The 27,516-nt window shown below is 34.0% G+C and overlaps 3 protein-coding genes, 1 non-coding gene and 1 pseudogene across 4 annotated transcripts; 4 read left to right on the top strand and 1 right to left on the bottom strand.

The window, feature by feature from the left end:
* Positions 1-11,646: 11,646 nt before the first annotated feature.
* LOC125596551 (putative terpenoid synthase 7) lies at positions 11,647-15,280 on the top strand. Its single transcript, XM_048771626.1, has 7 exons — positions 11,647-11,901; positions 12,183-12,459; positions 12,564-12,942; positions 13,043-13,264; positions 13,340-13,481; positions 14,459-14,707; positions 14,802-15,280. Exons 1-7 carry the CDS (start codon positions 11,650-11,652, stop codon positions 15,093-15,095), a joined length of 1,815 nt encoding a protein of 604 aa, XP_048627583.1. The 5' UTR covers positions 11,647-11,649; the 3' UTR covers positions 15,096-15,280.
* Positions 15,281-16,169: 889 nt separating this feature from the next.
* Positions 16,170-17,412, top strand: BNAC07G36260D. The gene is made up of 3 exons (XM_013861939.3): positions 16,170-16,424; positions 16,516-16,653; positions 17,149-17,412. The coding sequence occupies exons 1-3, from the start codon at positions 16,334-16,336 to the stop codon at positions 17,163-17,165; spliced, it is 246 nt and encodes an 81-aa protein (XP_013717393.1). The 5' UTR covers positions 16,170-16,333; the 3' UTR covers positions 17,166-17,412.
* Positions 17,413-18,025: 613 nt separating this feature from the next.
* On the top strand, positions 18,026-18,099 carry TRNAT-AGU. Its single transcript has one exon. It is a non-coding gene; the product is annotated as a tRNA-Thr (tRNA).
* A 266-nt stretch (positions 18,100-18,365) lies between these two features.
* LOC106421186 (allantoate deiminase-like) lies at positions 18,366-21,682 on the bottom strand. Its single transcript, XM_013862033.2, has 12 exons — positions 21,340-21,682; positions 21,115-21,203; positions 20,537-20,640; positions 20,359-20,443; positions 20,159-20,275; positions 19,966-20,075; positions 19,780-19,885; positions 19,624-19,710; positions 19,307-19,549; positions 19,096-19,221; positions 18,851-19,012; positions 18,366-18,690 (listed from the first exon to the last, which is right to left on the bottom strand). The coding sequence occupies exons 1-12, from the start codon at positions 21,578-21,580 to the stop codon at positions 18,568-18,570; spliced, it is 1,593 nt and encodes a 530-aa protein (XP_013717487.2). The 5' UTR covers positions 21,581-21,682; the 3' UTR covers positions 18,366-18,567.
* A 2,898-nt stretch (positions 21,683-24,580) lies between these two features.
* LOC125575269 lies at positions 24,581-27,291 on the top strand (annotated as a pseudogene).
* The last annotated feature ends 225 nt before the right edge of the window (positions 27,292-27,516 follow it).

Genomic DNA, 27,516 nt, shown 5'->3' with positions numbered 1-27,516 from the left:
ATCCGTGCTAAGAAACTGAATTAATTGAGCTAATTATTTTTACCTTAATACTTGTGCTAAATTGACATGGAAAAAATTGTAGTGTCCCTTACGGCTAATGGGCCTCTTACCCATGTTCTCTCGGTTTATGTGCCCTATTCAATGTGAGAGGCGGTGCATTAATTTTGCGGTGCCTCGTTAGTCTTATTTACTGACCATGCAATCACCACATGACATTTTTCGTTCTTTGGTCTCAGTAGCAACATATCACATTTTCCGATTAGTCATCCATCTTTCTTCTACTCCAGCTCAAACACGTTTAACTGTAGAGTTCCAAACAAGTGTGTGTTTGAAAAGGTAAACGCATTTTGGAGGCATAGCCCATTCTTAAGCTTTTCCACATATAACAGAAATCGAGATGTTACAATTCACCCCTACTCACAAAAGCAACGCCCCCGCTGCGTACCACGATAGGTCTTAAGACGCTTCTCGGATAAGAGCCAAGATGGTTAAACAGTTATGATACCACTTGTATCGCCATGACCGTCTACGGTTAATGGACCTCCCACGACCGCTCTCTCTGTTCGTGAGCCCCATTCTTTGCGACGGACGGTGGATTAATTTTTTGGTGGCTCATTAGTCTTGTTTATTGATCCTACAATTACCACATGATTTTTTCACGTGCTTTACTCTCACTCACACGATATCACAAATCACTTCTTCATAGGTCACCGATGTTTCCACTACTCCGCTTAACCACACTTAACTCTAGAATTCTAAACTGACGTGTGTTCGAAAAGATTACAAGAAAATAGAAATCAAGATGTTACAAAAACTTTTGAAAACGAGATATATCAGCAGACATATTATTCTTAAATAGTATCCACAATTTGATAATTCCAGTTGTATCTTTAATTCGTGACAAAAAAAAGTTGTATCTTTAATTTAAATGTTATCATACTATAATAATGTTTTCTGTAACATTTAAATTAAAGATACATGGCCATGTAAACACAAATTTTGTATGTTAATAATTTTGTTATTAATATACAATAATAATGTTTTCTGTAACATTTACATTAAAGATACATGGCCATGTAAACACAAATTTTGTTTGTTAATAATTACATGGCCATGTAAAAATTGATAAATACAAATTTTGTTTGTTAATAGTTACATGGCCATGTAAGTGTAATTCTGAAACTTAAAACAAAATATATCCTTCATTTAATAAATTACATGGCCATGTAAAAATTGATAACATTCAAATTTGAAAATTTTCATTTATTCAGTTTGTGTCTAATTTTTGTTTTAATACTCGAATATCTTTTTCAGAGATCATATTATCTTCACCTGCTTAATCGTTAGTTTTTAAGTCTTCGTCTTCCTATCTGTGAAAAACAAAACAAAATAAAAATAAACTACTAGAAAATGAAAAGAGCTAGTAAGAGTGCTCGAGAGACAAAATTTTATTTGATGACTTTTGAGTTATACAAACATACTAGTTGATAAACCGCGCACTTGCGCGAGGTGAATTTTTACTATAATATTTACTCATACAAAATTTTAATGTTATGCAATAACTATAATTTTATGAAGTCTAAAATCGTATATAACACTTGTGCATGAATATAAGGTTGATAAATAATATATGAACCATAGTTGTTGATAATTTTTTATTTTTAAAGTCCACACTTTTAAATTTCGGCTTTAATTAAGTTGACACATTAATAATATTTTTGCCAAAAATAGAAAATGATATATAAATTTGATTGTGTGAGAATTAACCATCTTCCGCGCCTTTTTTTTATAAGAATTAGACATGAAATAGTTGTCATTATGTCTAGAAAATCACTATTTATTAAACGAAATATATACTTACCATATAAAAAATATTCAATCTTTTATGGAATAACATAAGCAATTGATTCAAGCTCATTTACGTAAACAACATGTATATAGGATATGTCAAATTTTCCATTTTAACATACGATTGCCTTTATCAGTTTTGAGAGGACCATATGTTTGTGAGGAAGGCTATGAAGCTAACACCGAAGCATTTAACTAAATGTTACAACTTAAAAAAAATGTTTCTCTTTTAATATATAAGGGATTTGTGTTCTTTTGCTTATATTAAATTCGTGAGAGATCAGGAACTATTACATATTTAATTAAATTGGTGCGGACATATAGATCAAAATAATTATTATTATTTACAATCATTTTATGGTAAATAGATTCAAATAATCATTTTTTATATTTTATATTGTTAATAATTAAATTTAAATGATATGAACATCGATGTATAGTATATATTTTTTAATATGACTATTTATTAAATAAAAAAATTTCTATTCACATAGTTTTATAATCATTTTTATTTTATAACAAAAACATCTAAACATTGAAAAAAAAACAATATGGAACTTTTAATATTTTTTATTAATTTATAATCATTTTTACAAATTCAATAAAAATTTTGAAACTAAAATATTAAAATCTTAGTATTTGTTCAATGAAAATTTTGAAATTTTGAAATTTCTACATTTATATAATATATATAATTTAATTTAATTGATATTTGTATATATATATATATATATATATAATATGATATTAATTAAATAAGACATCCTACTCATATAATTTTATGAACATTTGTATCTTTTTTTATATAAAAATTAAACCATTGATCACAAATTTTCAAAGTGAGATTGTTAAAAGTTATTAATTTATATTTGTTTTTAAAATTCAAAATATAAAATATATAGAAAAATCAAAAATTTTAGTACAGTGAAACCTCTATAAATTAATAATATTGGGACTACACCAAAACTATAAAAAAAATTTATTAATTTATAGAGATATTAATTTATCGATATACTAATTGAACCAAAAACTCAATTTGAGACTATAAAATTGTATTATTTTATAGAGATATTTAGTGTATATTAATTTATAGAGTATTAATTTAAGGAGGTTATATTGTATTTGGTTAATTTTATTGTCTAATTAATTCTAATAATATTAATATAAAACAAAAATGATAGAGGAAGTATAAATTATTATGAAATCTTTATTATTTAAAATCAGTAATTATCATATATATTTTAATCATATTAGGTAATTTTGTATGCTCTATTTAAGGAAATAAGAAGAATAGTTTTATATTAATAATTAATTATATGATTAGTTGAATAAAAAGTAGAGAAAAAGACAAAAATAGCACTAAATCAAGTTTATGTTCCCAAACTAGCACTCAAGATCAAAAGTCACAAAAATAGCACTTAATGTTTTATCAAAAGTCACAAACTTAGGGTTTAGAGTTAAAGGATGGGGTTTAGGATTTAGGGTTTAGGGTTTAGGGTTTAGAGTTTAGGGTTTAGAGTTTAGGGTTTAGGGTTTAGGGTTTAGGGTTTAGGGTTTAGAGTTTAGGGTTTAGGGTTTATGGTTTAGGGTTTAGGGTTTAGAGTTTAAGGTTTAGGGTTTATAGTTGAGAAATGAGGTTTTGGAGATAAGATTTCAAATTTTGAAAAATAAAAAAATTAAAATTTTCAAAGGATAAACTTAGAAATGTGCTATTTTGGTCATTTTAGTTTTTGAGTGCTATTTTTGTGATATAAACTTAGAAATGTGCTATTTTGGAGATTTGCCCTAAAAAGTATACTATATGTTTAGATGAACCAACTTATTTTTCTATGAATTTTGAAATTGATTCTCGTGATAACACGTGTCATGGTTTAAATGTTGTAATGTTTCTCTTTTAATATATAGGGGATTCGTATTAGTAGAGTAGTAAGTTTAGCCACAAACACCAAATATGCCACAAACACCAAATATTCCTCGTACCTTTGTTTTCAGAACATTTTTTATTTGGCCAACTTGGATCACTCTCTCCCCAAGACCCTACACCGAATATTCCACAAACACCAAATATTCCTCGTACCTTTGTTTTCAGAACATTTTTTATTTGGCCAACTTGGATCACTCTCTCCCCAAGACCAGGGCTGGCTCAATGGGGAGGACAAACAGTGCGACCACCCCGGATCCAAGCCCGTGTCCCCCCGTATAATAATAGTTAAGGGTCCCAATTTTTTTATAAATCTATATACTTATATATAAAAAAATAATAAATAAAATTGAAAAGGGCTCAAAATTATTTGATATGTATTTCATTACAAATATACAAAATATTACTTATTAAAATTTAAAAATATTTTAAACATTATCTACATATAAATTTTAAAGAGTAAATTTTTTTTTTTGCCCTATGATCCCCGACAATGTTGAACCGGCCCTGCCCAAGACAAAGGGCCACAGACACCAAATATTCCTCGTACATTTTTTTTTTGTTCTAGAACATTGTTATTGCCTTCGGTTGCCAACTTGCATCACTATCTCCCCAAGACAAAGGGCTCATCTTTTTATTATTATAATATCAGTTTACTGTCATATGCCTTTGGAATAATTTTCAAATCAACTCGCAGGATTATATTTCAACAAAAACAAAAGTCATGGGTGTATCATAGTTTCAAAATGATATTAAAAAACAACATTTTGCAGTTGTAACGTGGATCTATATTTTTGAGCATGCAGTTCAAGACAAATGTGAAAAGCAATTTTGACCTCGCAAAATGGGCCCTAGTTTATCATGTTCCTAGCTTCGAGGAGCACATGGTGTGAGATATCAAACTAAGTCCTACATTGAAAAATTAGACAAAGAGTGTCTAATGTATAAAGAGATGTTCAACTCTAATTAGTACAAGGTTTTTTTGAAAGAAAACCAAAAGTAAATCCATGCGAGCTTGCCTATTAGGTCCAAAGTGGACAATATCGTACTAATCGTACAATACAAAGTTGGACATGGGCTTTCGCAATCCCAACACAAGGAGGTTGGTGGGGAGGAAGTCGCAGTGTATGTGACTTTGGGAAATAGATACATGTCTATGGAAAAGATGCCTGCGAGAGGATACGTCCCGAATGCTGCCAGCTGTTATATGAAACAATATGGAGTTCCGAAAATGAAGCTTTTAGGGAGCTTAATAAAATGGTCTGAGAGTCTGATAAGATAATAAATAAAGAGTTCTTGACGAGAACTAGTGTGCGACATTGTGTTCTAAAGGCAGTAATGATCTTGCACGCATGATTCACGTCTACTACAACGGATATGAAGGATACACCCATCCCCAAGGAAAAACTAATTAAGGAGTACATGACCTCTATATATGTTTGTGGATCTGATCCGTCATTGAAGACTTTGGGAAATGTTTTAGCTGTCTCTTTTTTCCTTATAACGACATGTGCTATGTTTTCACCGTCTACCATTTGATCGATCAGATGCCTTTTAATATAATACAAAACAGTTTGTGTATGTTGTAATAATGTTGCCTGCTTTCTTTTGATGAATTTAAGTAAAATGTAATTATATATTTATTGGTGAAACTTACTTTAGAACATTTCTGAACCCCCTTATAATTTCCATTGCTCTGACTTACTCAATGATTCACTGTGCTCTGACTTCTGTGTCTGATTAGATCTCTAGTTAGGTTTAGGGTTTCAAAAGAATCCATGGATTGATGATGGTGATTTGTTAGAATAGGGAATAACTATAGGCTTCTTCATCTAGGTTGTTAATGCTTGAATTGGATTGATCATCTAGTTATTGGTTTATATGTTGTTTAATGTACTGAAAGTGTTTGACTAAATTCAATACTAATTTAGATGAGCGAACCTATCAAACTTGATCTTATTGCGGATACAGTTTACTCACCTCCTCTGGTCAGCCTTTGGATCCACCAGAGCCACCAGAGACTCAAATCCCCGTCACAGTATCAAACCTTTACCGTATTCTTGTGGCGGTTCTCTTCACCAACAGTTCCACCTCAACCGCCTCTCCAAGGATTTGTTCCAGACATCCTCCTTCCTCCAAGGGTAGCTCCAGCGATGCATAGTGGCGGCCCGGGAGGGTTTTGTCTACCTTCTCTCATCCCTTGCGGAGTTCAAGCCGTTACGGGTTGTGTTGATGGGATCATGCTCTGTTTTTATAGATTTAACTCTAAGGTATTCTATCAGTTCAATCCCTGCAACTCCACTTTCACCTCCGCATTTCATCAAAAGATCCGAGCACACTGAACCAGCGATTCCGACAGACGTGGTCTCACCTCGCTTCCACCCTTCTACATTGTCTCCTCCTCCACAACAAATCAACCATTCCAAGATCATCTCCGCCACACATGGACCTCCTGAGTTTTTTCCTCTCACGCTTAGCTTGATACAGCTTGATGAAATGCGTTCTTGTTTAGTTTTCGTAACTCTCGCGACACGGTACCATGTCGGAAGATGGAGTCAATGCGTGGACTCAAAAACTACTTGCGCATCAAGTCTGGTCAGGCTCTTATACATCTCAGGTCGCCAAGGTTAAAGATATCAGTTCTTCATGGCCGGTTTTAACACATCTGTTGCCAGCGCCGGCTAAACACTGTTAAGAGCCTAGGGCAAAAAATATTTTTTTTATCCTCTACAATTATATGTAGATAATATTTAAAATGTTTTTAAAATTTAATCAGTAATATTTTGTAATGAAAATAAAACTATATACATATCAAATAATTTGGGCCCTTTTCAATTTTATTTATTATATTTATAACTTTTTATATATAAAAATATAAATTTTTTAAAAAATTGGACCCCTTAATTAGTATTATACGGGGGGGGGGGGGGGGAACACGAGCTTGGGCTCGGAGCGGTCGCACCGCTTGTCCCTCCTAATAAGCCGGCCCTGTCTGTTGCCAACCGAGATCGCTCCCTACAGCCATACGCCTCTACACGTGTAGGTCCATCCATTTAATGTTGTTCAGAGTCAAATGTATCTATGGATTTGGAACCGTTTTCAGCTTCAACCACCCCACCTTCCTCTTCGCCAAACGATATGCTTTCTGTTACTTTTGAGATTCACCTAGTCTCTTTAGTAAGCTTTGTTGGTTTTAGAATTGTTCGTGTTTGTTTCAGCGTTAAATCAAGTCAGATATGACCTCTTTCTCTCAATGTTGCCTACTGTTCTGGAGCTCCTCGTCAAAATTTATTGCTGGTCAACATTCCACCCCGGATACGGTCTCTACATTTCAGTCTTCAACCTCTTCTTATTGGTGCATCAACGTGTTGTTTATTCGACTATCATCACTTGTTCTTTCGAGCAATAGTCTATGGGTCTCAAGTGAAGCGTCTCATTGGATCTTTTCACCCCTTAAACACATCTAACTCTCTGTTCATTGTTGTAGTCTTTTTTTATTAGTTTACGGTTAACTTTACCTCCAGTTATCTATTCTATTAAAATAGCAGTGTGACCCATTGATAAAAGTATGGTCCAACTATTATTTCTTTTAGCTTTATCATTATTTAGAATATTATTTATTATGGTTTATGCCATTAGACCTATATTTAAATTACCAATTGAAAAGACTTAAAAAGATGTAAAACAAAAAATGTTTCTATAAATATGTAATATTTTTCTGTAATTTTTTCTTATATATTAAAAAAAATATATACAATTATATAACGTATGGTTATCATAACGTAGTGGGTAGTGTATATTTATAGAAAAACGTAGGGTTATATCTAAATTTAATAAAAACAAATTAAATACTTTGTTACAGAAATTAATTTGTTCTATTTATAAGGGGTTTTGTTTAGAATTCATTCCATTTAAATCATAAATACGTTAGGAACTATATAATTTTAAGATTAAGGTCTTTGAACCGTTAGATAAATATAACCGTTTTGTGACAAAAACAAGTTATAGAACGGTTCTTAATACATTCCATTGAACAATCATATCATCCTATTTGTGTTTCCTGATATTTCGAAGACCTGGATCTTTTCATTCACAAGTGTACATCGTTCTTTACTTTCTCATTTTATACTTATGTAACTAGAAAATTACATACTAACCTTTTTTGTCTTAATTTAACTCTAAGCTCGAAGAGTTATTGTATAACATTGGTCCTTCCTTGTTGAGTATATCCCTAAAATACTATTATGATTTCATATGCATTTGTAAAATAATTTTAAGGGTAAAACCTGAGTTTATCAAAATTCGCTTTCTACTTTTACTTTATTCACATTTTAATATTTTATTCAATTTTATGATTTGATTTAATTCAATTAATTGATTATTGGTAGGTGAATTAATTGTTAAATGATTATTTTTAAGACGTGAATTAGTATTAATAAAGTTGAAAATTAATTTTGTGAAATTATTTGAGATAAACGTTAGGTAAATAGCATGCCGTTTTCAAAAGAAAAAAAAAATGTCCGTTGACGGCTAAGTTTCTAAGAATAAATCATTTTGTAAGTTGGATGTGTATACATACCATTTTGTTTAATTAAAGTTTATCTTTAGGGAAAATCTCCCAAATCGACCTAGAAAATGTTTTTCTGACAAAAAAACACCCATGTAGAAAAATGACCAAATTAGATTTTATTAAAAGGATAAAATACATTTGTCCTTCTATTCTCTATATATATAAATAAATAAATATTAAAAAAAATATAAATAATAAGTGATTTTTTTTATTTTCAGAAAAAAATGTTCGAAACGTTTTTATGAAATTTTTCTTTTTTTGACCTTTTAATGGTTTTTGAATTTTTTCTAGAATGTTTTCTGAAACCTTTTTCCAAAAATTTTATTTAAAATTTGTATCCTAAATCTTAAATTCTAAATCTGTATCCAAACTATAAACCTCTATTCAAATATAAATCATAAATTTAGATTAGATAACTTAACCTAAGGCATAAATATTGTTTACTTTAATGAAAATTATTTTGATTATTTTGATCTTTATTGGCTATTTTGTGATAAAAAAAACTTTAGTGCTATTTTAGGAGATTTTTCTTAGGACAATTCTCTCAAATAGCTATTTTTAAGTTTTTGTCACAAAAATAACCTTTAAAAATGATCAAAATAACTCTTTTTAATTTTAAATTTTTTTTTTTTTTTCATCAAGGGCCTACTACAAAAACTGGGTTTTGACATCCATTGGATTAAATTGATGATGGAATGTATATCGTCGGTTCAATATAGGGTACTTCTTAATGGTCAACCATGTGGACTCATTATTCCACATAGGGGTTTACGTCAAGGGGATCCTTTATCGCCTTATTTATTCATTCTTTGCACTGAGGCCTTAATTGCAAATATAAAAAGGGCAGAGATGGGGAAACAACTGACGAGAATGAAGGTGGCAAGAGCTTGTCCATTGATATCTCATTTGCTTTTTGCGGACGATAGCCTCTTTTTTTGTAAAGCCCAAAAAGAAGAGTGTCAAATTATTCTTAGGATTTTAAAGGAATATGAGGCAGTTTCGGGGCAGTTAATAAATTTTGAAAAGTCTTCAATTCAATTTGGACATAAGATTGAAGAATCAGTACGACAGGATTTAAGGGATATTTTGGGTATTCAGAATCTTGGAGGAATGGGATCTTATCTTGGTTTGCCAGAAAATATGGGGGGTTCAAAGATCCAAGTGTTTAGCTTTGTTCAGGATCGATTAAATAATAGAGTCAATGGATGGACTTTCAAGTTCTTCATAAAAGGAGGAAAGGAAGTGATCATTAAATCAATGATTACGGCATTACCAAATCATACGATGTCGTGCTATCGTTTACCTAAGGCAACTGTGAAAAAAACTAACGAGTGCGGTATCACAATTTTGGTGGAGTTCAAGGGGAACCACAAGAGGCATGCATTGGAAATCATGGGACAAAGTATGTTTAGATAAGGATGAAGGTGGTCTAGGGTTTAAGGACATCACTGATTTCAACACAGCGATGCTTGGTAAACAGTTATGGCGTCTAATAGAGAAGCCAAACACATTATTCTCTCGAGTTTTCAAAGGTCGGTATTACAGGAATGCTTCACCTCTGGAACCGATTCGTTCATATTCTCCGTCATATGGCTGGCGGAGTATCGTCTCTGCTAGATCTCTGGTAAGCAAAGGACTAATCAAAAGGGTGGGATCAGGTTCTTCCATATCTGTATGGAATGATCCATGGCTCCCAACCACTCGCCCGAGACCAGCAAATAAAAATCAACACAATTTATACCCGGATCTTACAGTGGAGTCTCTCATTGACTCTACCTCATGTACTTGGAACTCACAGGCAATTCGGTTATTGGTGGATCCACAGGATGCGAAACTTATAGAAAGTTTACCACTGAGCAGGATTCAGAGGGTAGACAGAGATGGGTGGCACTTCACAAAAAATGGGAAATACACGGTCAAATCGGGTTATCAGGTAGAACGGATTTATCCAGATAGGAAGAGACCACCATTGCTGATTGGCCCCACAGTGAATGTTCTGAAGGCGTTCTGTTGGAAGATAAGGTGTCCACCAAAGTTAAAACATTTTCTATGGCAATTGGTGACAGGATGTATATCAGTAAGGAAGAATTTACAGGCAAGGGGGATTCAAGGGGATCTTTGTTGTGCAAGATGTGGAGCCCATGAGGAATCAATAAACCATGTGTTTTTTGAATGTCCTCCGGCACTCCAGGTCTGGGCTCTCTCGAAGATACCATCAAATCCAAATATTTTCCCAACAAGTTCTCTCTTCACAAACATGGATCATCTATTTTGGAGAGTTTTTCCGCAGCTGGAAGATCATCAGTTTGCATGGATACTATGGTACATCTGGAAAGCTATGAATAATAAAGTCTTCAGTAATTTGGATATGGATCCCATGGATACACTTAAATTAGCGGAAACAGAATCAACACTGTGGACTGAAGCACAAATATTGAATGAACAGAGGATAATACCACAACAAGTGGATACGACATTGCCGTCAATTCCAGGAAGATGGTGTTTCACAGATGGTTCATGGAAAGAGGGGGATATTTTTTCAGGACAAGGTTGGCTCAGCACCTTAGAAGGATTTGAGGGATTGTTGGGGGCAAGGAATGTGAGGGCTAGTATATCTCCCCTTCATGCGGAGATGGAAGCGCTTCTTTGGGCAATGGAATGTATGAGGAATTTACGTCAGTTTCAGGTTACGTTTGCAACGGATTGTTCTCAATTGGTGAAGATAGTTTCGGAACCAGATGAATGGCCAGCTTTTGCAAATTACTTGGAGGATGTCAAGACCCTAAAAGAGAGCTTCACCAGATCAGAGATCATCTATGTACCAAGGACGCAAAATACAATGGCGGATAGACTAGCACGCAGTGCTAGGAAGCAACCGTCTTTTGTCGTTCACATGGATGCAGATCACCCGGTTTGGTTTACAGAATCCGTATGAGTCTGTAATAGTTGACGACAAAAAATTTTTTTTTTAAATTTTTAATTTTAATTTTTAATTTTTTTTAAATTTAAAACCATATCCCCAAAACTCCACCCTTTAACTCTAAACTCTAAGTCTATATTAGTTAACCCTATGATAAAAATGTACCTTATTTAATATAACTTATTTTGGTAATTTTCTTTATTAATGGCTTGAAAAAAATTTTAAAAATACTATCCTATGGAATTTCTCTTTTTATTATCTTTATTTAATATAGTACTATTTTATGTGAGAATCACGTACGAATTTGTGGTCGGCTGAACAAATACCCTGTGCAGTGCCTATAAATTTGATAATGAATGTGTTCCCACTTCCACATTATTGGTAGTGAACATGGAATCCATAGCAGTTTTTGGGCCAAAACATGGATCCCATGTCTTTTTTCCTTCTCCTAAAAACTTGTTTCCAGTAAACCAACTCTCTTGCTTTCCACTGATGTCCGTTCCCACTAAGCCTCCAAAGTTTGTTCGTCTGAAGGCAACTACTACCATGACTAGTGATGATCAAGAAAGCAATCGCACGTTTACGGAACTGCTACCTTCTCCATGGACTGATCAGTTCCACTCTGTTTCTGTCGATGTCTCGGTAAGTCGATATATATATCTGGTGGTGTACATAGAAATGTAGATATACCTAATCAGGTATATATAGATTAGAGACAGAGCCGGCTCTAAGCCAAAATAATATTCAAGAAAGTAATAATATAATAAGAAAATAAAAATGATGTTTAGGACGGAGAGTTTGAACTAATGACACTCATAGAGGGAACGTAGAGGTAGGATCACTAGACTACAACTAAATTTTTTTAAAAGAAAATCTTTTAGCCCTAAAACACGCCCTAAGCATGTGTATATGTTTTACTGTAGGAAATGGATGCTCTTAGGAAAGAAATCGATGTAATAAAGCCAAAAGTGAAGAACGCGCTCGTGTCTTCCCAAGGGATTGACTCGGCGAAGAAGAGAATCCTCATGATATATTTGTTGGTTAGCCTTGGCCTTGCACATCACTTTGAGGACGAGATAGATGAAACTCTAAAAGAAAGTTTCGAAAAGAAAGAGGAGATGATGGAAGGTGAAAATGACTTGTACACAGTTTCCATCATCTTCTGGGTTTTCAGAAGATACGGTCACCACATATCTTCCGGTAAATGAGACTCTTACCTAGTTAGGCTTTTGATTCTACTCATAGAAGTGTTTGCTGTCTATAACTATTTAAAGTGTAACAAATTGATCCATTTTGATTAATAGATGTATTCAGGAGATTCACAAAGGACAGCGGAAATTTCAAAGAATCTCTTCTCGGAGATGCCAAGGGTATGTTGAGCTTGTATGAGGCTGCTTATTTGCGGAAGACGAAGGATTATATAATGGACGAAGCATTGATATTTACATCGAGACACTTGGAGTCACTGGCTGCTGATGGAACGTGCCCGCCTCATCTCTCAGTACGTATTCGAAATGCTCTTACTCTACCTCACCACTGGAATATGGAGATGTTATTCCCAGTGGAATATATCTCATTCTTTGAACAAGAAAAAAATCATGACGAGATGCTACTCAAGTTCGCTAAAATCAGTTTCAAGTTAGTACAGCTCCAATACCTTAACGAACTCAAAATCCTTACAGAGTATGTAACATATCTTCACATTAATGGTATTTATATGGACTTGAATTACAATTCTTTACAGAAACTATTCTAATCAAATACCTATAACTTTGGATGCAAGATGGTACAATGATCTAGAGTTTGAATCCAAGCTACCACCTTACTTCAGACACAGAATCGTCGAAAATCATTTCTTTGCACAAGCGATGTGCTTTGAGCCACAACTATCACGTGCAAGGATTATAATGGTTAAGTACTTCACCATTTTAGTGATTCTAGATGACACATTTGACAGATATGCATCTCTTCCTGAAGCTGAAGGCCTCGCTAATAGCTTGGAAAGGTATCAAAAAATTAAGTAAACAATGATTATTATAGTGATAATGATGGTGATGATGATGCTGAAGATGTTGTACAGGTGGGCTCACGAGCATACCATGGATAAACAGCCTGATTATTTGAAATTCGTGTTGAACTTTATGATAGATACTTTCGAAGAGTTTGAAAGAGAACTTGGGCCACAAGGAAGATCATACAACGTGAGCGCCTCAAAGGAAGTGGTAAGGCAATCAAACTATCTTCTTTATTGGTATGTTTAAGACATAAGCATGCATATAACAATCAAGGGTAATACGCTTAAGAAACTAAACTAATCTGACTAATTATTTTTTCCTTAATAATTGTGCTAATTTGTCAATGAAAAACAATTTTGAAAAATACTGTGATGTGACATATTATTCTTAAAAAGATATATTATCAACAATTTTCATGATTCCAGTTTTATCCTTAATTTAAATGTTACATAAACCATTATTTTGTAGGAGATATATGTGGATATATAGTTTTAAAAAATTTAAGTCTAACTCTAAAATTTAAAATAAAATATATCTTTCATTTAATAAATTACATCCATGTAAAAATTGATAAGATAGGAATATTTTTAACTTGTTATGGGGGAAAAAATCACGTTTTTCATAATAGCTTAAGGAAATACAGATTCACATGTTTCATTTATTCATTTTGTCTCTCATTTTTTTTCTCGAATACTCAAATATACTTTCGGAGATCATAATATCTTCACAAGCTATTAATCGTTGTTTTCCTAGTTTTTCTCTTCCTTTTTGTGCAAAACAAAATAAATCATAAATGAATTACTAGAAAATGAAAAGACCTAGAGTAAGAGAGCTAGAGAGAAAATCTTTTATTATGATATATTAATAATACAAACAAACAAATTCATATTTGTAACTAGCAGTAAGTTAAGCCACAAACACCACACACACCAAATATTCCTCGTACATTTGTTTTTCCAGAAAATTTGTTATTGCCTTTGGTTGCCAACTTGCATGCTCATCTTTTTATTATTAGTAGTATATCAATATACTGTCATATGGCTTTGGAATAACTTTCAACTGAACTCGCAGGATTATATTTCAAGGAAAAGAAAGGTCATGGGTATATCATTAGTTCAAAATAACTTTAGAAAACTACATTTAGTGTTGTAACGTAACGCAGATCTATATTATTGAGCATGCAGTTGAAGACATATGTGAAAGCCAACTTTGATCTCGCAAAGTGGGGCCTAGTTTATCACGTGCCTAGTTTTGAGGAGTACATGGAGGTTGGTGAGGTGGAAGTCGCAGTGTATGCGACTTTGGCAAGTCGATACATGTCTATGGGAAAGATGGTTGCAAAAGAAGCTTTTGAATGGCTAAAGTCCAGACCAAAAATCGTCCAATCTTTATGTGTCAAAGGTCGTCTTATGGATGATATAACTGGTTTCCAGGTACATATGCGTAAACCATTTCTTCACATATCGGGTATGTATACTTTCTTGTTCTATCTATCATCCCGACTTACACATACACTATTTTAATTAGGATGACATTAGTAGAGGATACGTCACCAATGCTGTCAGCTGTTATATGAAGCAATATGGAGTTTCCGAAAATGAAGCTTTTAGGGAGCTTAATAAAATGGTTGGAGAGGCTGATAAGATAATAAATGAAGAGTTCTTGACAATAACTGGTGTGCGACACTGTGTTCTTAAGGCAGTCATTGATCTTGCACGCATGATCCACGTCTGCTACAATGGATATGAAGGTTACACCGATCCCCAAGGAAAAATTAAGGAGTACATGACTTCTATGTTCGTGGATCAGATCCGTCTTTGAAGACTTTGGCAAAATCATTTACCTGACTTTTTTCTTTAATAACATCATGTGCTTTCTGCTTTGTTTTCACCGTCTACCATTTGATCGTTCAGATGGCTTTTAATAAAACACAAAACATTTTGTGTATGTTGTTATATTGTGGGCTTCTTTCTTTTAATGAATTTAAGTAAAATGCTATATTTAGTGCTGAAACCTAGTTAATTAAAGCCTTTTTTCAAAAAAAAAAAAAAAAAACATGACATGTTAGGATATCACACAGATTACAAGATCATGAATTGAAAGAAAAGTTAACAGTTGCGTATATTTGTTTAACTATTCAGATTTGTCTCCTTTTTCTTTGTATACTATGTTTTCTGTTTTATCTTTCTTGTAGAACATCAACACTTCTTGAGTCTTGAACTATCCACATTATATAATTCTGTTAATCTTGTTTTACTATTATCTCCCTCCAATAAAATTCTCTAGCTCCTTAAAAATCCTCATCACTTTCTTTAGTTCGCACTCCTGTAATGACCCATCACTTGATGTTGTTTACAGATATTCAGTTTAAACAGAAGCGAAAGCTGAGCTTATGATCTAGGTGGCTTATGGTCTTCACTGATGCAAGTAATTAACTACCCTCCAAATACTTTGATAATATGAAAACTAGGTAGTTCGTGCAAGCAGATCTATCTTTTTGATATTGTCGTGAACTTGGGGGGCATGGTCTCACGTTTGTAGCCAGTAATAGTTTCTCATTTTATAGAAGATGAAGTCAACAACACTTGACTAGTTATATAGTAGATTAGATAATTTTACGATCGTGTTTCAACCCAACAAGAAAAAATATGGAATGACTAATTAGATGATAAATGCACTTTTTTTGTTTCTTGAATCATTTCTATAAGTGTATTCGATAGTGTTAAGTAGCACTCCTCGATAAGATAAGACCATGTAGTGAATGATTTGGATTAACGAAAATAGATTTTGAGCATAAAAACAAAAATTACTTAATTAAGTTTTCTACACACTTCCTTGGGCCCCAATCTGCACAGATAAGGGACAAATGATTATTTTGTTATGCGGACTAAAGCTCATTAGAATACGACTTATACGCACAATCAAAAATAAATAAATAAGAAAAGACAAACCAATCAATGTCTTACACGTCATACCAAGCGATGTGGGGCCAACGTAGTGCAGCTAAGGGTCAAGAGTAATCGACCAAACAACAGGAGTTTCAGAAGAAGATCAAAACGATGGCTCTGAGTGCGACGATGGTGGGAGCTCTGCTGGGACTCGGCACCCAGATGTATTCCAACGCTCTCCGCAAGCTCCCTTACATGCGCCGTAAGTCCACGAAACAACAACCCTAATTGATCAAATGCGATTCTGGTTTGATTTTCCCGTCGGTTATGATTCTGGTTGGAATATGGTTAAGATCCGTGGGAGCATGTGGTGGGCATGGGACTCGGTGCTGTGTTCGCGAACCAGCTCGTGAAATGGGATGTGAAGCTCAAGGAAGATCTCGAGGTGATGCTCGATAAGGCTAGAGCTGCCAACGAGCGCCGTTACTTTGGTAATGTTTTTTTGTCTTTTCGTTTTTTTTTTTTTTTTATGCTTTGATTGTTCTTTGTTTAGCTCAAAGGTTGAATCTTTTGCAAGTTTAGGCTTAGCTCGTTGCAAATCAGATTAGTCATGCACTGTTATGAACGCCAGATAATGTGTGAAACGTAATGTTTTTTTTTACTAAGAAAGGTCTCAGTAAGAGTTTAGATAGGCTGTAACTCGAAGTAATACTATTTTCATTACGGGATGCTAGAAACTAGATTTGAATTTGAAGGGAGTCTATTCTTTTTCTTCTTCTTATGTAGATGGATGATGTACTTAGTTTTTGTTTTTATGTTAAGTTCAAGGTCTTTCTTGTTTTAGTTTCATGTCAAAATCACTACTTATTGTGAGGGTGTTGCAAAATTTTGTGTTTTACAATTCTTGTTTTGTTGGATTGAATGTGTTTGCATACTTAGATATTTGACCTTTTCCTTGTTTTTTTTTTTTTCCTGTTAAAATGCAGATGAAGATCGGGATTAGTTATGGAGTCATCTTTGACATCTTCAGAGATGAAATATATTTCCTCTGAAGTCATTTTCAAGTGCTTGATTTCTTTGATCTTCCCTGTAAAAGCTTTTCTTACACCTGGTTCCCTTTTGCTTTGGCACTGGAGCACTTTCAGTTTTGTGTTTTTGGTTAATGAACCTAAAGATTTGCGTTCTTATCTCACAGTTTGTAAAACTGGCTAATAATTTCGAATGAGAAACGTTTCAATGCTTAAATACTATTCAAGACTTCATCTTCTTTTACTCCATTTGGAAAATTCAGAAAACTCAGGTTTGTAAAAAAGGAAGCTTGAGAAGAAAATAAGTACCTGGAGGCAAGGTAGCCGTAAGAACCAGCAAAACTTTGACGAGGAGTACTCACTGCTTCCATCCATCACTTTCTTGAAGAAATCATGCCTTTGTTTGAAGAAGAGAGCGATTACAAGTATCATCAACACCATCGCTTCCAAAGCTGAGATTGCTGATATTGTAACAACTGATCTGGCACTAAGACCTTGTTGCTTGATGTTTCCTCCAGCTCTGTTGCAGTGACTAAGAGGGCTTCCACAAAGGCCTGTGTTGCCTATAGAGGAATCAGCTGGCCATCTTGAGAACTGTTTCTTGATTTTGCCTTTGAGTTTATTGAAAGATAGGTTGAGATAAGCCCAAACTCTTCATATCCCTATCGCGCTAGGAACTTAAGCAAACCTAAAATCTGGTTCTTATCGAGGGTGCTCCCGAGTTACAAATCTCTTGAGGGATGGACCCGTCTAGGGAATTTCCATCAATATATATAATATAACACTATTTATCTTTTGTTTCAAGTTTTGATTATTATGTTTGTACAACAAACAAGCTTTCATAGCTCAGTTGGTTAGAGCACCCGTTTAGTAAGCGGGAGGTCTTGAGTTCAACTCTCAATGAAAGCATTTTTTCAACCTTTTATCGGCAATACTTTTTTCCTTATTAAATGATTGTGATGCTTCCATATTGATAAGTTGAATATCTAATTTATGTTTTTGGTTGGACGGCTTGTATTCTCCTCCTCGTCTGATTTGCTTGAAGACCCATCTGGTTGTGTTATGTGCATCCATCTCTTCCTCTTGTTGCTGTTAATATACACATTAGCTCAAGTTTATATGAAAAGATACACTAGTCTTTTGCTATTGAATCACCATTTCTATAGTATGCTAACTTGATTCGAGATCTTTGTTCTTATTTTCCATAGGTAACAATGTTCACACATTTAAAGTAAATCGGATTTAATTCTATACAAATGCATTGTACCAAACAAAGACAAATAAGACAACAAATGACACTATACATTCATGGAATCTCTATGATACAAGACTCCACTTTGTTTCTCATATTTTTTTTTTCATTCTTATGAAAATCAATTACAATTGAGACTCTAGAAACTCCAAGATGGCTAAACCGGCTGCACCAACATCATCATCCAGTACATGTTCTGCCGGAGAATGACTTATTCCTCCACGACACCGGACGAATAACATTCCCACCTGTAGGAAAACCAAAACATATCCTAGTGTTAAAACCTAAAACTTTGTGGATCTCTTGTAAAACTTGTGATTGAAATGATCTCTAGCATCTTGAAATCTACTACTAATGTTGAAATACACATTCCACACTAAGGTGTTGTTTGAGTTTTAACTCAATTACCTTAGTTAAGTAAGACATAGCCATAGCATCATGTCCTGCTCCACTCATTAGCACAGGGACCTCGTCTTGGACCTCTCCTGTGATCTTCTTAAGGGCACTCTGAGCTGCTGATTTCAGCTGTAAACTCAAGTGCGGATCTGATATTACTGCATCTGCATCGTGCTGCAATGATGATAAAGCCGGGAACAAAATCAGTTGATAAGAATAAGACATCAAAGTGTATGCAAATTACACCACTCACTTACCTTTCGTTCAATGGAGCACAAAAGCGATCTTTTGTCACATATTTGATACATCCTAGTTGATAAGTCATGGAGAATAGCATTGCGTCCTACGTCATCTATTGTACGTAAATCCACAGTGAAAGTTACCTGGATCAATTTCCATGAAACCATTTAGAGTACATTCACAAGAGAAAAAAAAAAAAAAAAAATGAGATTAGTTTCTTTCTCTTGCCTGTCCTGGGATGACATTGCTAGCACTTGGCCAAGTAGAGATTTCTCCAACAGTACAGACAAGTGAATTAGCAAGAGATTCTATTGTCTCCTCGTTGCATTGGCCATCACAAGTTAAGTACTCTTTAGGGTTTTTGCAAACACTCTCCATTAGTACAATGAGTTCCGCAGCACCAGTCATAGGGTCTTGACGCAGTGACATTGGAACTGTTCCAGCATGTCCTTGAGAGCCTTTTACAGTAACCTGTAGAGTTCTGTCCATCTTGGTTAGCCTTCCCAAAGATTTTAAAACATAAATTTTAGTTATGAATACGTTACCTTGAGTCTAGTCTGTCCTGCAATACCTTTTACTACTCCTAGTGGATAACCAACATATTCAAGCACGGGCCCTTGCTCAATGTGAACCTGCATGAGAATACACCAATCAGTAATCAACATACTAGTTTGTATGTTTAACTGAAAAGGCTCTATTACCTCTACATAGCCCCAAACAGAAGCAGGATCATATTTGAGCTGCGTAAGATTTTCCTCTGTTATGTCTATGGAGTTCTCTTTTAAAGCATCTTGCACAGTAATACCACTGAGCGAATGAATATGGAAAAAAAGTGAGTATTGTATATCTACAAAGAGAGAAGAAGCTTAAGGTCCTTGAGTAAAAACCTTTTATCAGTAATCTCCAACCGAGAAACTGGCATGATACCAGCCAGAGCAGCACTGCCTAGGAAAGTACACTGGAATCTCACACCTTCCTCATCACTAAACGCAATCACCTGATCAATGTGTAAACAACATAAGTTTCTTGTTTATTCTCGTGACTATAAGATCTTACTAGGCGGGTTTTAACTGGACTAACCTCAACAGGTCGCTTTAGTTCTCCTAACTTCCCATTTACTTTCAGAACCTTCAATGCAGAGATAGCAGAGATTATGCCTAATGAGCCATCGTATTTACCAGCATCAATAACAGTGTCCTTTTAAACAAGCAGAAACAAATTGTCAGCACTATCATCTTATCACACATTAGGTAACAAGAAAATGAAGATTGTGAATTTACCATATGAGAACCAATAAGAAGAGCCGGGGTGCTTCCATTCTTTGGTTCCACTCGACCATGTACATTCCCCATGTTATCAACCCATCTGAAAAAATCCAGTTGTTTTATTTTTTAATTTACCAAAGCAAAGTTTTGTAGGTAAGGACTATAAACCAAAGAGAGTGGAGCTAAAGCTAACGTTGATAAACCGGCATCTTCCATCCATTCACGAAGAAGTTTTATTCCCCTTATGGATGCTGGACTCATGAAAGTCCTCTCTAAATGAGTAGCTGCATCACTCACCTACACATTTTTAAAAAAAATTATATCAAGAAAATACTAATATATGTAACAGTGTGATCTTCGAAGAGATTTATCAGATGGTCAATAAAACTAAGTATGATCTCCTGAGTTTTAAGAAATCTTCTTAGGCATTTAGACGCCATCTAAAACAGAGAAGCATTCACTTTCAAGATAACACTAGCTGGATCCCTTCGTATAAGAAACTTAATAAATGTTTCATTAGCCAGAAAATATTTTTTAAGTACAGTATTTGATTAAAATAAGAACAACCCTGAGAGACAAGGAAACACTCAATCTACTTTATCAATCATGTTGGTCAAAGGTGAATACAAACATTCGAAGACATATGTCATAAGAAGGTGTAAACGTTATAGATTTGACATTAGAATATACATATTAACCAGTAACAATCTTGAAAACATATAATAAATGAAAACTATAAGCAATAGAATCGCCATGAACATTCTTATTTACCTGTCCAAGCTCGTGTAACCTTGCCACAGATTCGTCCCTAAGGATCGACAGATGCAGATCTTGCTTCGTCCCTTCCGTTTCACCGATTCCTTTTCCGACAATCAGATAAAATCAGAAACATAACAAAGAGATGGCGATGACTCATGGACATGAACAAATTAAGCAGCATCAAGAATGGACATAAACCAAGAATCACAAAAGGCGACAAAAGAGAGAGAGATTTACCGAGGGAGATTTGGGAAGCAGACGACGACGAGGACGAGGCAGAGGAAGAAGAGGAGGAGGAGGAGGATGAAGAGGAGACAGCGAGAGGAGATAACAGAGAAATCACGAGGCACCAGAATATCACGAGCGAAGGGTGATGATGATGGTGATGGTTATGATGATGATGGTGATGGAAGCTAGTGTGGTAGGCATTAGAGAGGATATGATAAGATCTAGAGGAGGAAGGATGAAGAACCGCCATGGCTGCCGCTTTGAGAAGAGCTTTAACGACGAGAAGAAAACGATGAAAAACAAAGAAGACAGCCACGGAACGGAACCAGACCACTGACTCTCAATGCTATCGTCGTTATTATATATGAGGATGGTTTCAATGGTGGAGAGGAGGCGGCTGGTGGGGCCCGTAGTCCAACTTGGACGTCAGGTTGGGGCCCATATTAAGTCGTGACGTGGCAATTGTCAGTGGAATCTTGTGGAGAAGGTCACATGTAGTGAAGGAATCATGTGGATGTTGTAATGAGCAAAACATTAATATTTGTTTTTTGTTTACTATAAAGTTTATTATGTCCACTAATCTTGAATAAACCAGTGTCAACAAAGGCGATAAGCATTAAATCGACCACAATGAAAAGTTAAAACCATACAGTATTAAACAATTTCTTTCTTAAAAAATAAAACAAATCAAGTGGTTGTGTAAAACTGTAAAATACCCCTTACTGAATATCAACCTAAACTAAAATCTAAAGTGAAATTGTTAACAAATTTTTTTTAATATAAATGTAACGTCTAGAAATATTTAAAGAATAAAAGAACTATAACATTTATTATTTGCCTATATCTATTTACCAGCAAACCTGTCTCACTTCAGCAATTTTATAGTGCATTAACATTATGATGATATAAACTAAACACAAGTAGTGATATCCAGAAAATCATGATGGTAGCGTTAACGTATCAAATATATTTTTTTGGTATTTTACGTCTCTTCCGTTATTGATTTATTTCTTTTATATACATTTGGATATTTTATAATATGTCTTTAACTTTTTTCAAAAAAATAATAATAATGTCTTTAACTAGTAATTTGTTTATTGAAATGTTCAGTGATTCGTGAGTCGTGATGCATTTTTCCTATTACCCATAGAAAAAAAAATTGGGATCCACTCCACCACCACAGGACGAAGATTCTAGCACCCGACCTACTTTTCACGTGATCGACGCACGTGACACTCAGTTTATACCGTGTGGATACTTTCATTAAAAGTTTAATACTCATATAAATAGCTCATATGGCGTACGTAGTCTTTGTCATGGTGGATAAAGTTCAGGCAGGAAATTAGGTTGGGCACATATTATTTTGGGTTTATAACTATTCCCTGATTATTATACTTAATATATTATAACAAATTTCATGATTCATGACTCATGAGACATAAATCATACTGTTCGTTGTAAAATCATATTTAAATTTTATGTCAGAACCACTATAGTTTTCTTATACGGTATGACTATGAGGAACTTTACTTACAGAATTAGTTTTGTCTATGTATATATGTTGATGTTAGCATTTAAAAGTGGACTATAAATCGAATAGGAATAACATCTTCATAGGATTTTAAGTTCATCGAGCTCAAAATGTTAGTCCAACCAAAGTAAATTTATGATCTTGAATTAATTTTTCTTTTTGTTATATTATTATCAGCTTACGCCACATAGCCCATTTTGTTAATTTGAATAAATCTGAGCCGATGCGTTTGTAAATTGTCCAACTTTTACAAAACAATAGCATAGAAATTGTCCAACTTCAATTATTGCATATCTAGTCATGCACATTATATTTATTAAAGTAATAAACTAAAAAGTCATATAATTGTCCAATGTTTGTTGTTGATACGACAATCCATTTTCAGGATACTGGAATTTTGCTTACAATAAATGCAAATTTAATTAATTTATTATATAAAACTATTTTGGAATATGTATCATTTAACAGAACCTAGGGTTGAGTGTTAGCTTACTCACTAGTCATCACTTACTGAAGCGTGTAGGATTGATCGACTAGTATTACTAACTTTTATAATGCGGAAGCGATTGAAATGTAGATAAATAAATGTGACCACGTCCAACTAGAGCCATATTTAGAGCCGCTTTGAGTCTTAAGATGCTATAAGCAAACATGAGAAATTTGTATTTTTGTTACTCTCTATCCCTAATGTAATTTTTCAAATTACTCTGAAAGCTAATTATTCTGACTTATCAGTTAATGAAACTAATGTGAGAGACAGTCATTCAGCCAATAGGTATTTGTTGTTGTATCCAGTTGTCCACTAGTGTATATTTTGGGTGTATATTATACTGCCTAATGTTAAAGAAATCGCTAACCAATAATAAATCACTTTGTAAAAGAAGAATGTTTGGGTACAGTATTTAGAGTCTGTTTGTTTATTATATTATATATATATATATATATATATATTAATTATTTTTAGAAAATTATTTTGGTAAATATAAAAACAAAATTGGATATACAAAATAAAATATAAAATAAAATTGTGAACTTCCAATAAAAACAAAGTTTTTTTTGACAACCAATAAAAACAAAAAAGTTGAAGAAGAAGGATCTCTGGCCGATTATATATAAATTGGTGGCAATATAATACAACTAAGTTACTTTGTTTTATAAATGATCTACGTAATATTGTTCAATTCAAATGGGCCAAAAGAACTTGAAGATATTGGGCTCAAGCGAAGAGCAGCCCCATTCGAAACTTATATATGGTAATTTTCCTACACCAGAGCACTAAGCTGAACCGAAGCGGACTCAGCTAAAAACTGAAAAGTCGGGTTTGGTCCCCAAATACTAGTTTAATCATGTTCCTGTGTAAACTCGTTAGGAGAAAAGAAGAGGCAGCTTCACCTAGTAGTATGGCATGATGGGGTAGCTTTAAAAGTCAAACCATCTGTAAACTTTAAGAGGGACTTTAGTTAGGGCTTTTAAGTGTGGCTGAAGAAAACCAATTTATAGGAAATGAAGTAAATTAAGGTAGTCAGAATGATATAAGCCTCGAAATTAATTTCATTTAGTGAAATAAATAAGAGAAAATTAATTAGTTGGCTTAGGGAAGATTATTGACAAGGATTATCAAAACCAAATGACTTCAAGCTTAGGGATGATTATTGACAAGGATTATCAAAACCAAATGACTTCAAACAGAATCATATTAAATCATGCGGAAATGCGGAAATGCAAGCTGTTAAGGCATCAGTTGTTCGTCTAAATCTGTCGGCTTTTGTATCTCCTCCAGTCCTCCTACACCTCTTCAGGTAAATATAACCCTATCTATCATGACGATCGTACGGCGTTTATGTATGATTGGCTTTTGTTCAAAAGTTGTTGTCTTAGGTTATTTGTTTGATTAGATGACATGATATATATGTGATGCATGCTTGGTGTAGGCAGTACTCGGTCCACGAGTGTATCGAGTGCATCATATGGTGCCGATCCCATAGGGAAAGGCTTTGATTGGTAACCATGCGGAATGGCGGAATGGCATATGAAACGCGATTCCGCAAATATTTTACCAATCAAAAAAATGTTACGGAATTGAAAAAAAATTTGCGTTTTTACTGACAAAATTATAAAGAGAAAGTTTATTAAGTGGAAAAGTGAGTTTTAATAGATTATGGTGGAAAAGTTTACAAAATTAACACTTTTATATTATTCAATTATATGTTAATACTATCTTAAAATTTAAAATACATACTAATAATATTTTAATGATGAATAGTTATGTTGTAAATACAAATTTCTTATAACTTTTATATTATAAAATGTTAATCTATTGTTAAAACATATTGAAAGATAAACTATATATTTATAATAAAAACTAAAATACTTTTAATACATTTTACTTGTTTTCAGATTTATAATCATTAGTTTAATTATTGCTATTTGTTTTTTTGTTATAAAAAATAAATATCATATAAAATAGTTTAATCAATTTAATATATATTCCACCATTCCACAAATTTTAAAATTTTCCGCCGCTTAATTAATTTTTTTCCGCAGCTTAACTATTATTTCTGTGATTCCGCGATTAAGCGATGGTTACCAATCGGAGCCAAAAGCTATGGAAGGTGCGTTTGATGGTCCAAATCATGGAGTATTGATGGAAGGTATAAATGTTATTGGAGGAGCAAGAACAGATCTTGAAGGTGGAAGCTACTTAATCAGACGTCCTCTCCGGTTTCCCTCAGCCGGTGCGGGTAATCTCGTAGTAAGTATCTCTTTTTGTCAAACTATATTAAATTTGTCAAAGGCAAGTTTACAAGTAGAGTTAGGTGCGGGTATATCTTCATTTAAATATGTCTCTATGGCCCGTCTATGTGACGTGATATGACACTGCTTCCATCTGTTAAATAAAAGTTTAAAACATGACATTCTCAACAGAACCTTCGTGGAAACGTAAACTTGATTAAAGATGCATGCTCGTAGGTTTGGTGAACCAAACGAAAACGAAATAAATGATCATTATTTTTTATTTCAAGAGAACAGAATGATTTCTTTCTTTCTATGCATGTTTCTTTCATAATTTCAAACATTATACTCTATATATAAAGTATTCAAAGTATCCATCAAAGCATAACATGTCATCATAATGTTTGAAATAATGAAAATATTTGAATTCAAAAGAAGTTTAAAATTGTGAAACTTAGTGTAAACCATATTTTATATCATCGTTTTTATATTATAATTATCATTTCAAAATTATGAAAATAGTTTGTTCAAAAATCTCAACTTGAAAAATCCTATAATTCCATATTTTCTTTCTACATGTTCTAATATCGCTGTTTCTTTGCATATACATTTTTATATATTTGATATTAATGGTTTCTTTTTATTGACTTGTAACACGTCAGTCAGATCAGCGGAAGAACATTAAGGGCATCAAATGATTTTAGTCGATAAGTATATAATCGAACTCAACGACGAGTCGTCAAAGTTACAGACTTACAGAGTTACAGTACATCTTCGAATTTATAACTCTCAGAGATCTTCTCATCGATTGCAACTATCACGGCGGGGCAATCGTCGTCATCAATTCTCTCCGGACAAGCATTGACAACTGTTACATCACACGATTCGGAGACACTAACGGCATTATCGTCCAAAAAGGACACGAGACTAGAAACTCGTTTCTCGGTTAACACATAACCGCCGGTGGAGACAGAGGAGAGAGAAAATACTCCGACACCGCAGTGAATCTGATTGGTAACGATAACGCCATCACGGACACCGTTATATTCTCTCCGCGGCTATCGGGGTAATGATATCAGGACAGGCGAACCTTTTTTCTGGTGTGCATTGTTATAACAAAGCAACCGGTTTTGGCGGGACCGGGATTTATTTGAAACTACCTGGTTTAACTCAGAACCGAATTGTGGATTCATACTTGGATTATACCGGTATTGTCGCGGAAAACCCGGTTCAGCTGAAAGTTTCTGGAACGTTTTTCTTGGGCGATGTATTTATTTTGATATTGTTGGCAATAAGTTTTCCGGGCCGGGTAATGGAGTCCAGATTGTTCAATTGGATCAGACGAGTAAGGCGTTTGAGAATGTTGACCAAGTGGTCATTGACCGGAACAGTGTGAATGGAATGGCAATCAGATCGACGGTAGCTAAAGGATCGGTTGATGGAAACGGAACGTCTTGGATCGTCGATTTCAACCCGGTTTTGCTCTTTCCGAATTTAATCATCCACGTGCAGTGCACGCTCGTAGCGCGTGAAGGTGGTGGGTTTCTTGTTCACGCGGTGAGCAGGTGAGAAACGTTTCGGGTAACCGAGTGGTCGTTGAGACAAACGCACCTGTTACTGCAAAAGTGTATGTAACGGTGGATCAATGAGTTTGATTGTTATTACAGTTGAAGAGTTGTTGGCAGACATTTACTAGTTTCCTTTACTTTCTCAATACATTTATTAGTTTATTTTACTTTGCCAAAATATTTACTAGTTTCTCTGAGATGAAATTCAATATAATGAATAATAAATTTGATAGTATTATTACTTCTGAAATTATGTTCTGGCCAACAACTATCTGCTCTATTTTTCCTTACATTAGAAATTTAGAATCAAATAATACTAGTAACCTAATGTAAATAGTTGTCTACAAAGTCGGC

The sequence above is a fragment of the Brassica napus genome, unplaced genomic scaffold, assembly GCF_020379485.1.
Source record: "Brassica napus cultivar Da-Ae unplaced genomic scaffold, Da-Ae ScsIHWf_1230;HRSCAF=1757, whole genome shotgun sequence".
NCBI lineage: Eukaryota > Viridiplantae > Streptophyta > Magnoliopsida > Brassicales > Brassicaceae > Brassica > Brassica napus.
This window is presented reverse-complemented; position numbering and strand designations above follow the sequence as displayed.

Bases quoted from the DNA above. Each gene is read 5' to 3' on its own strand.
- LOC125596551 (XM_048771626.1), top strand. From the start codon at position 11,650: ATGGAATCCATAGCAGTTTTTGGGCCAAAACATGGATCCCATGTCTTT. The intron at 12,460-12,563 runs GTAAATGAGACT...TTTGATTAATAG, and splicing joins CGGTCACCACATATCTTCCG to ATGTATTCAGGAGATTCACA. The intron at 12,943-13,042 runs GTATGTAACATA...TTTGGATGCAAG, and splicing joins GAACTCAAAATCCTTACAGA to ATGGTACAATGATCTAGAGT.
- BNAC07G36260D (XM_013861939.3), top strand. From the start codon at position 16,334: ATGGCTCTGAGTGCGACGATGGTGGGAGCTCTGCTGGGACTCGGCACC. The intron at 16,425-16,515 runs GTAAGTCCACGA...AATATGGTTAAG, and splicing joins CAAGCTCCCTTACATGCGCC to ATCCGTGGGAGCATGTGGTG.
- LOC106421186 (XM_013862033.2), bottom strand. From the start codon at position 21,580: ATGGCGGTTCTTCATCCTTCCTCCTCTAGATCTTATCATATCCTCTCT. The intron at 20,276-20,358 runs GTAAATTCACAA...CTTGTTTAAAAG, and splicing joins TTCTTATTGGTTCTCATATG to GACACTGTTATTGATGCTGG. The intron at 19,222-19,306 runs GCAAGAGAAAGA...AAATTGATCCAG, and splicing joins GCAATGTCATCCCAGGACAG to GTAACTTTCACTGTGGATTT.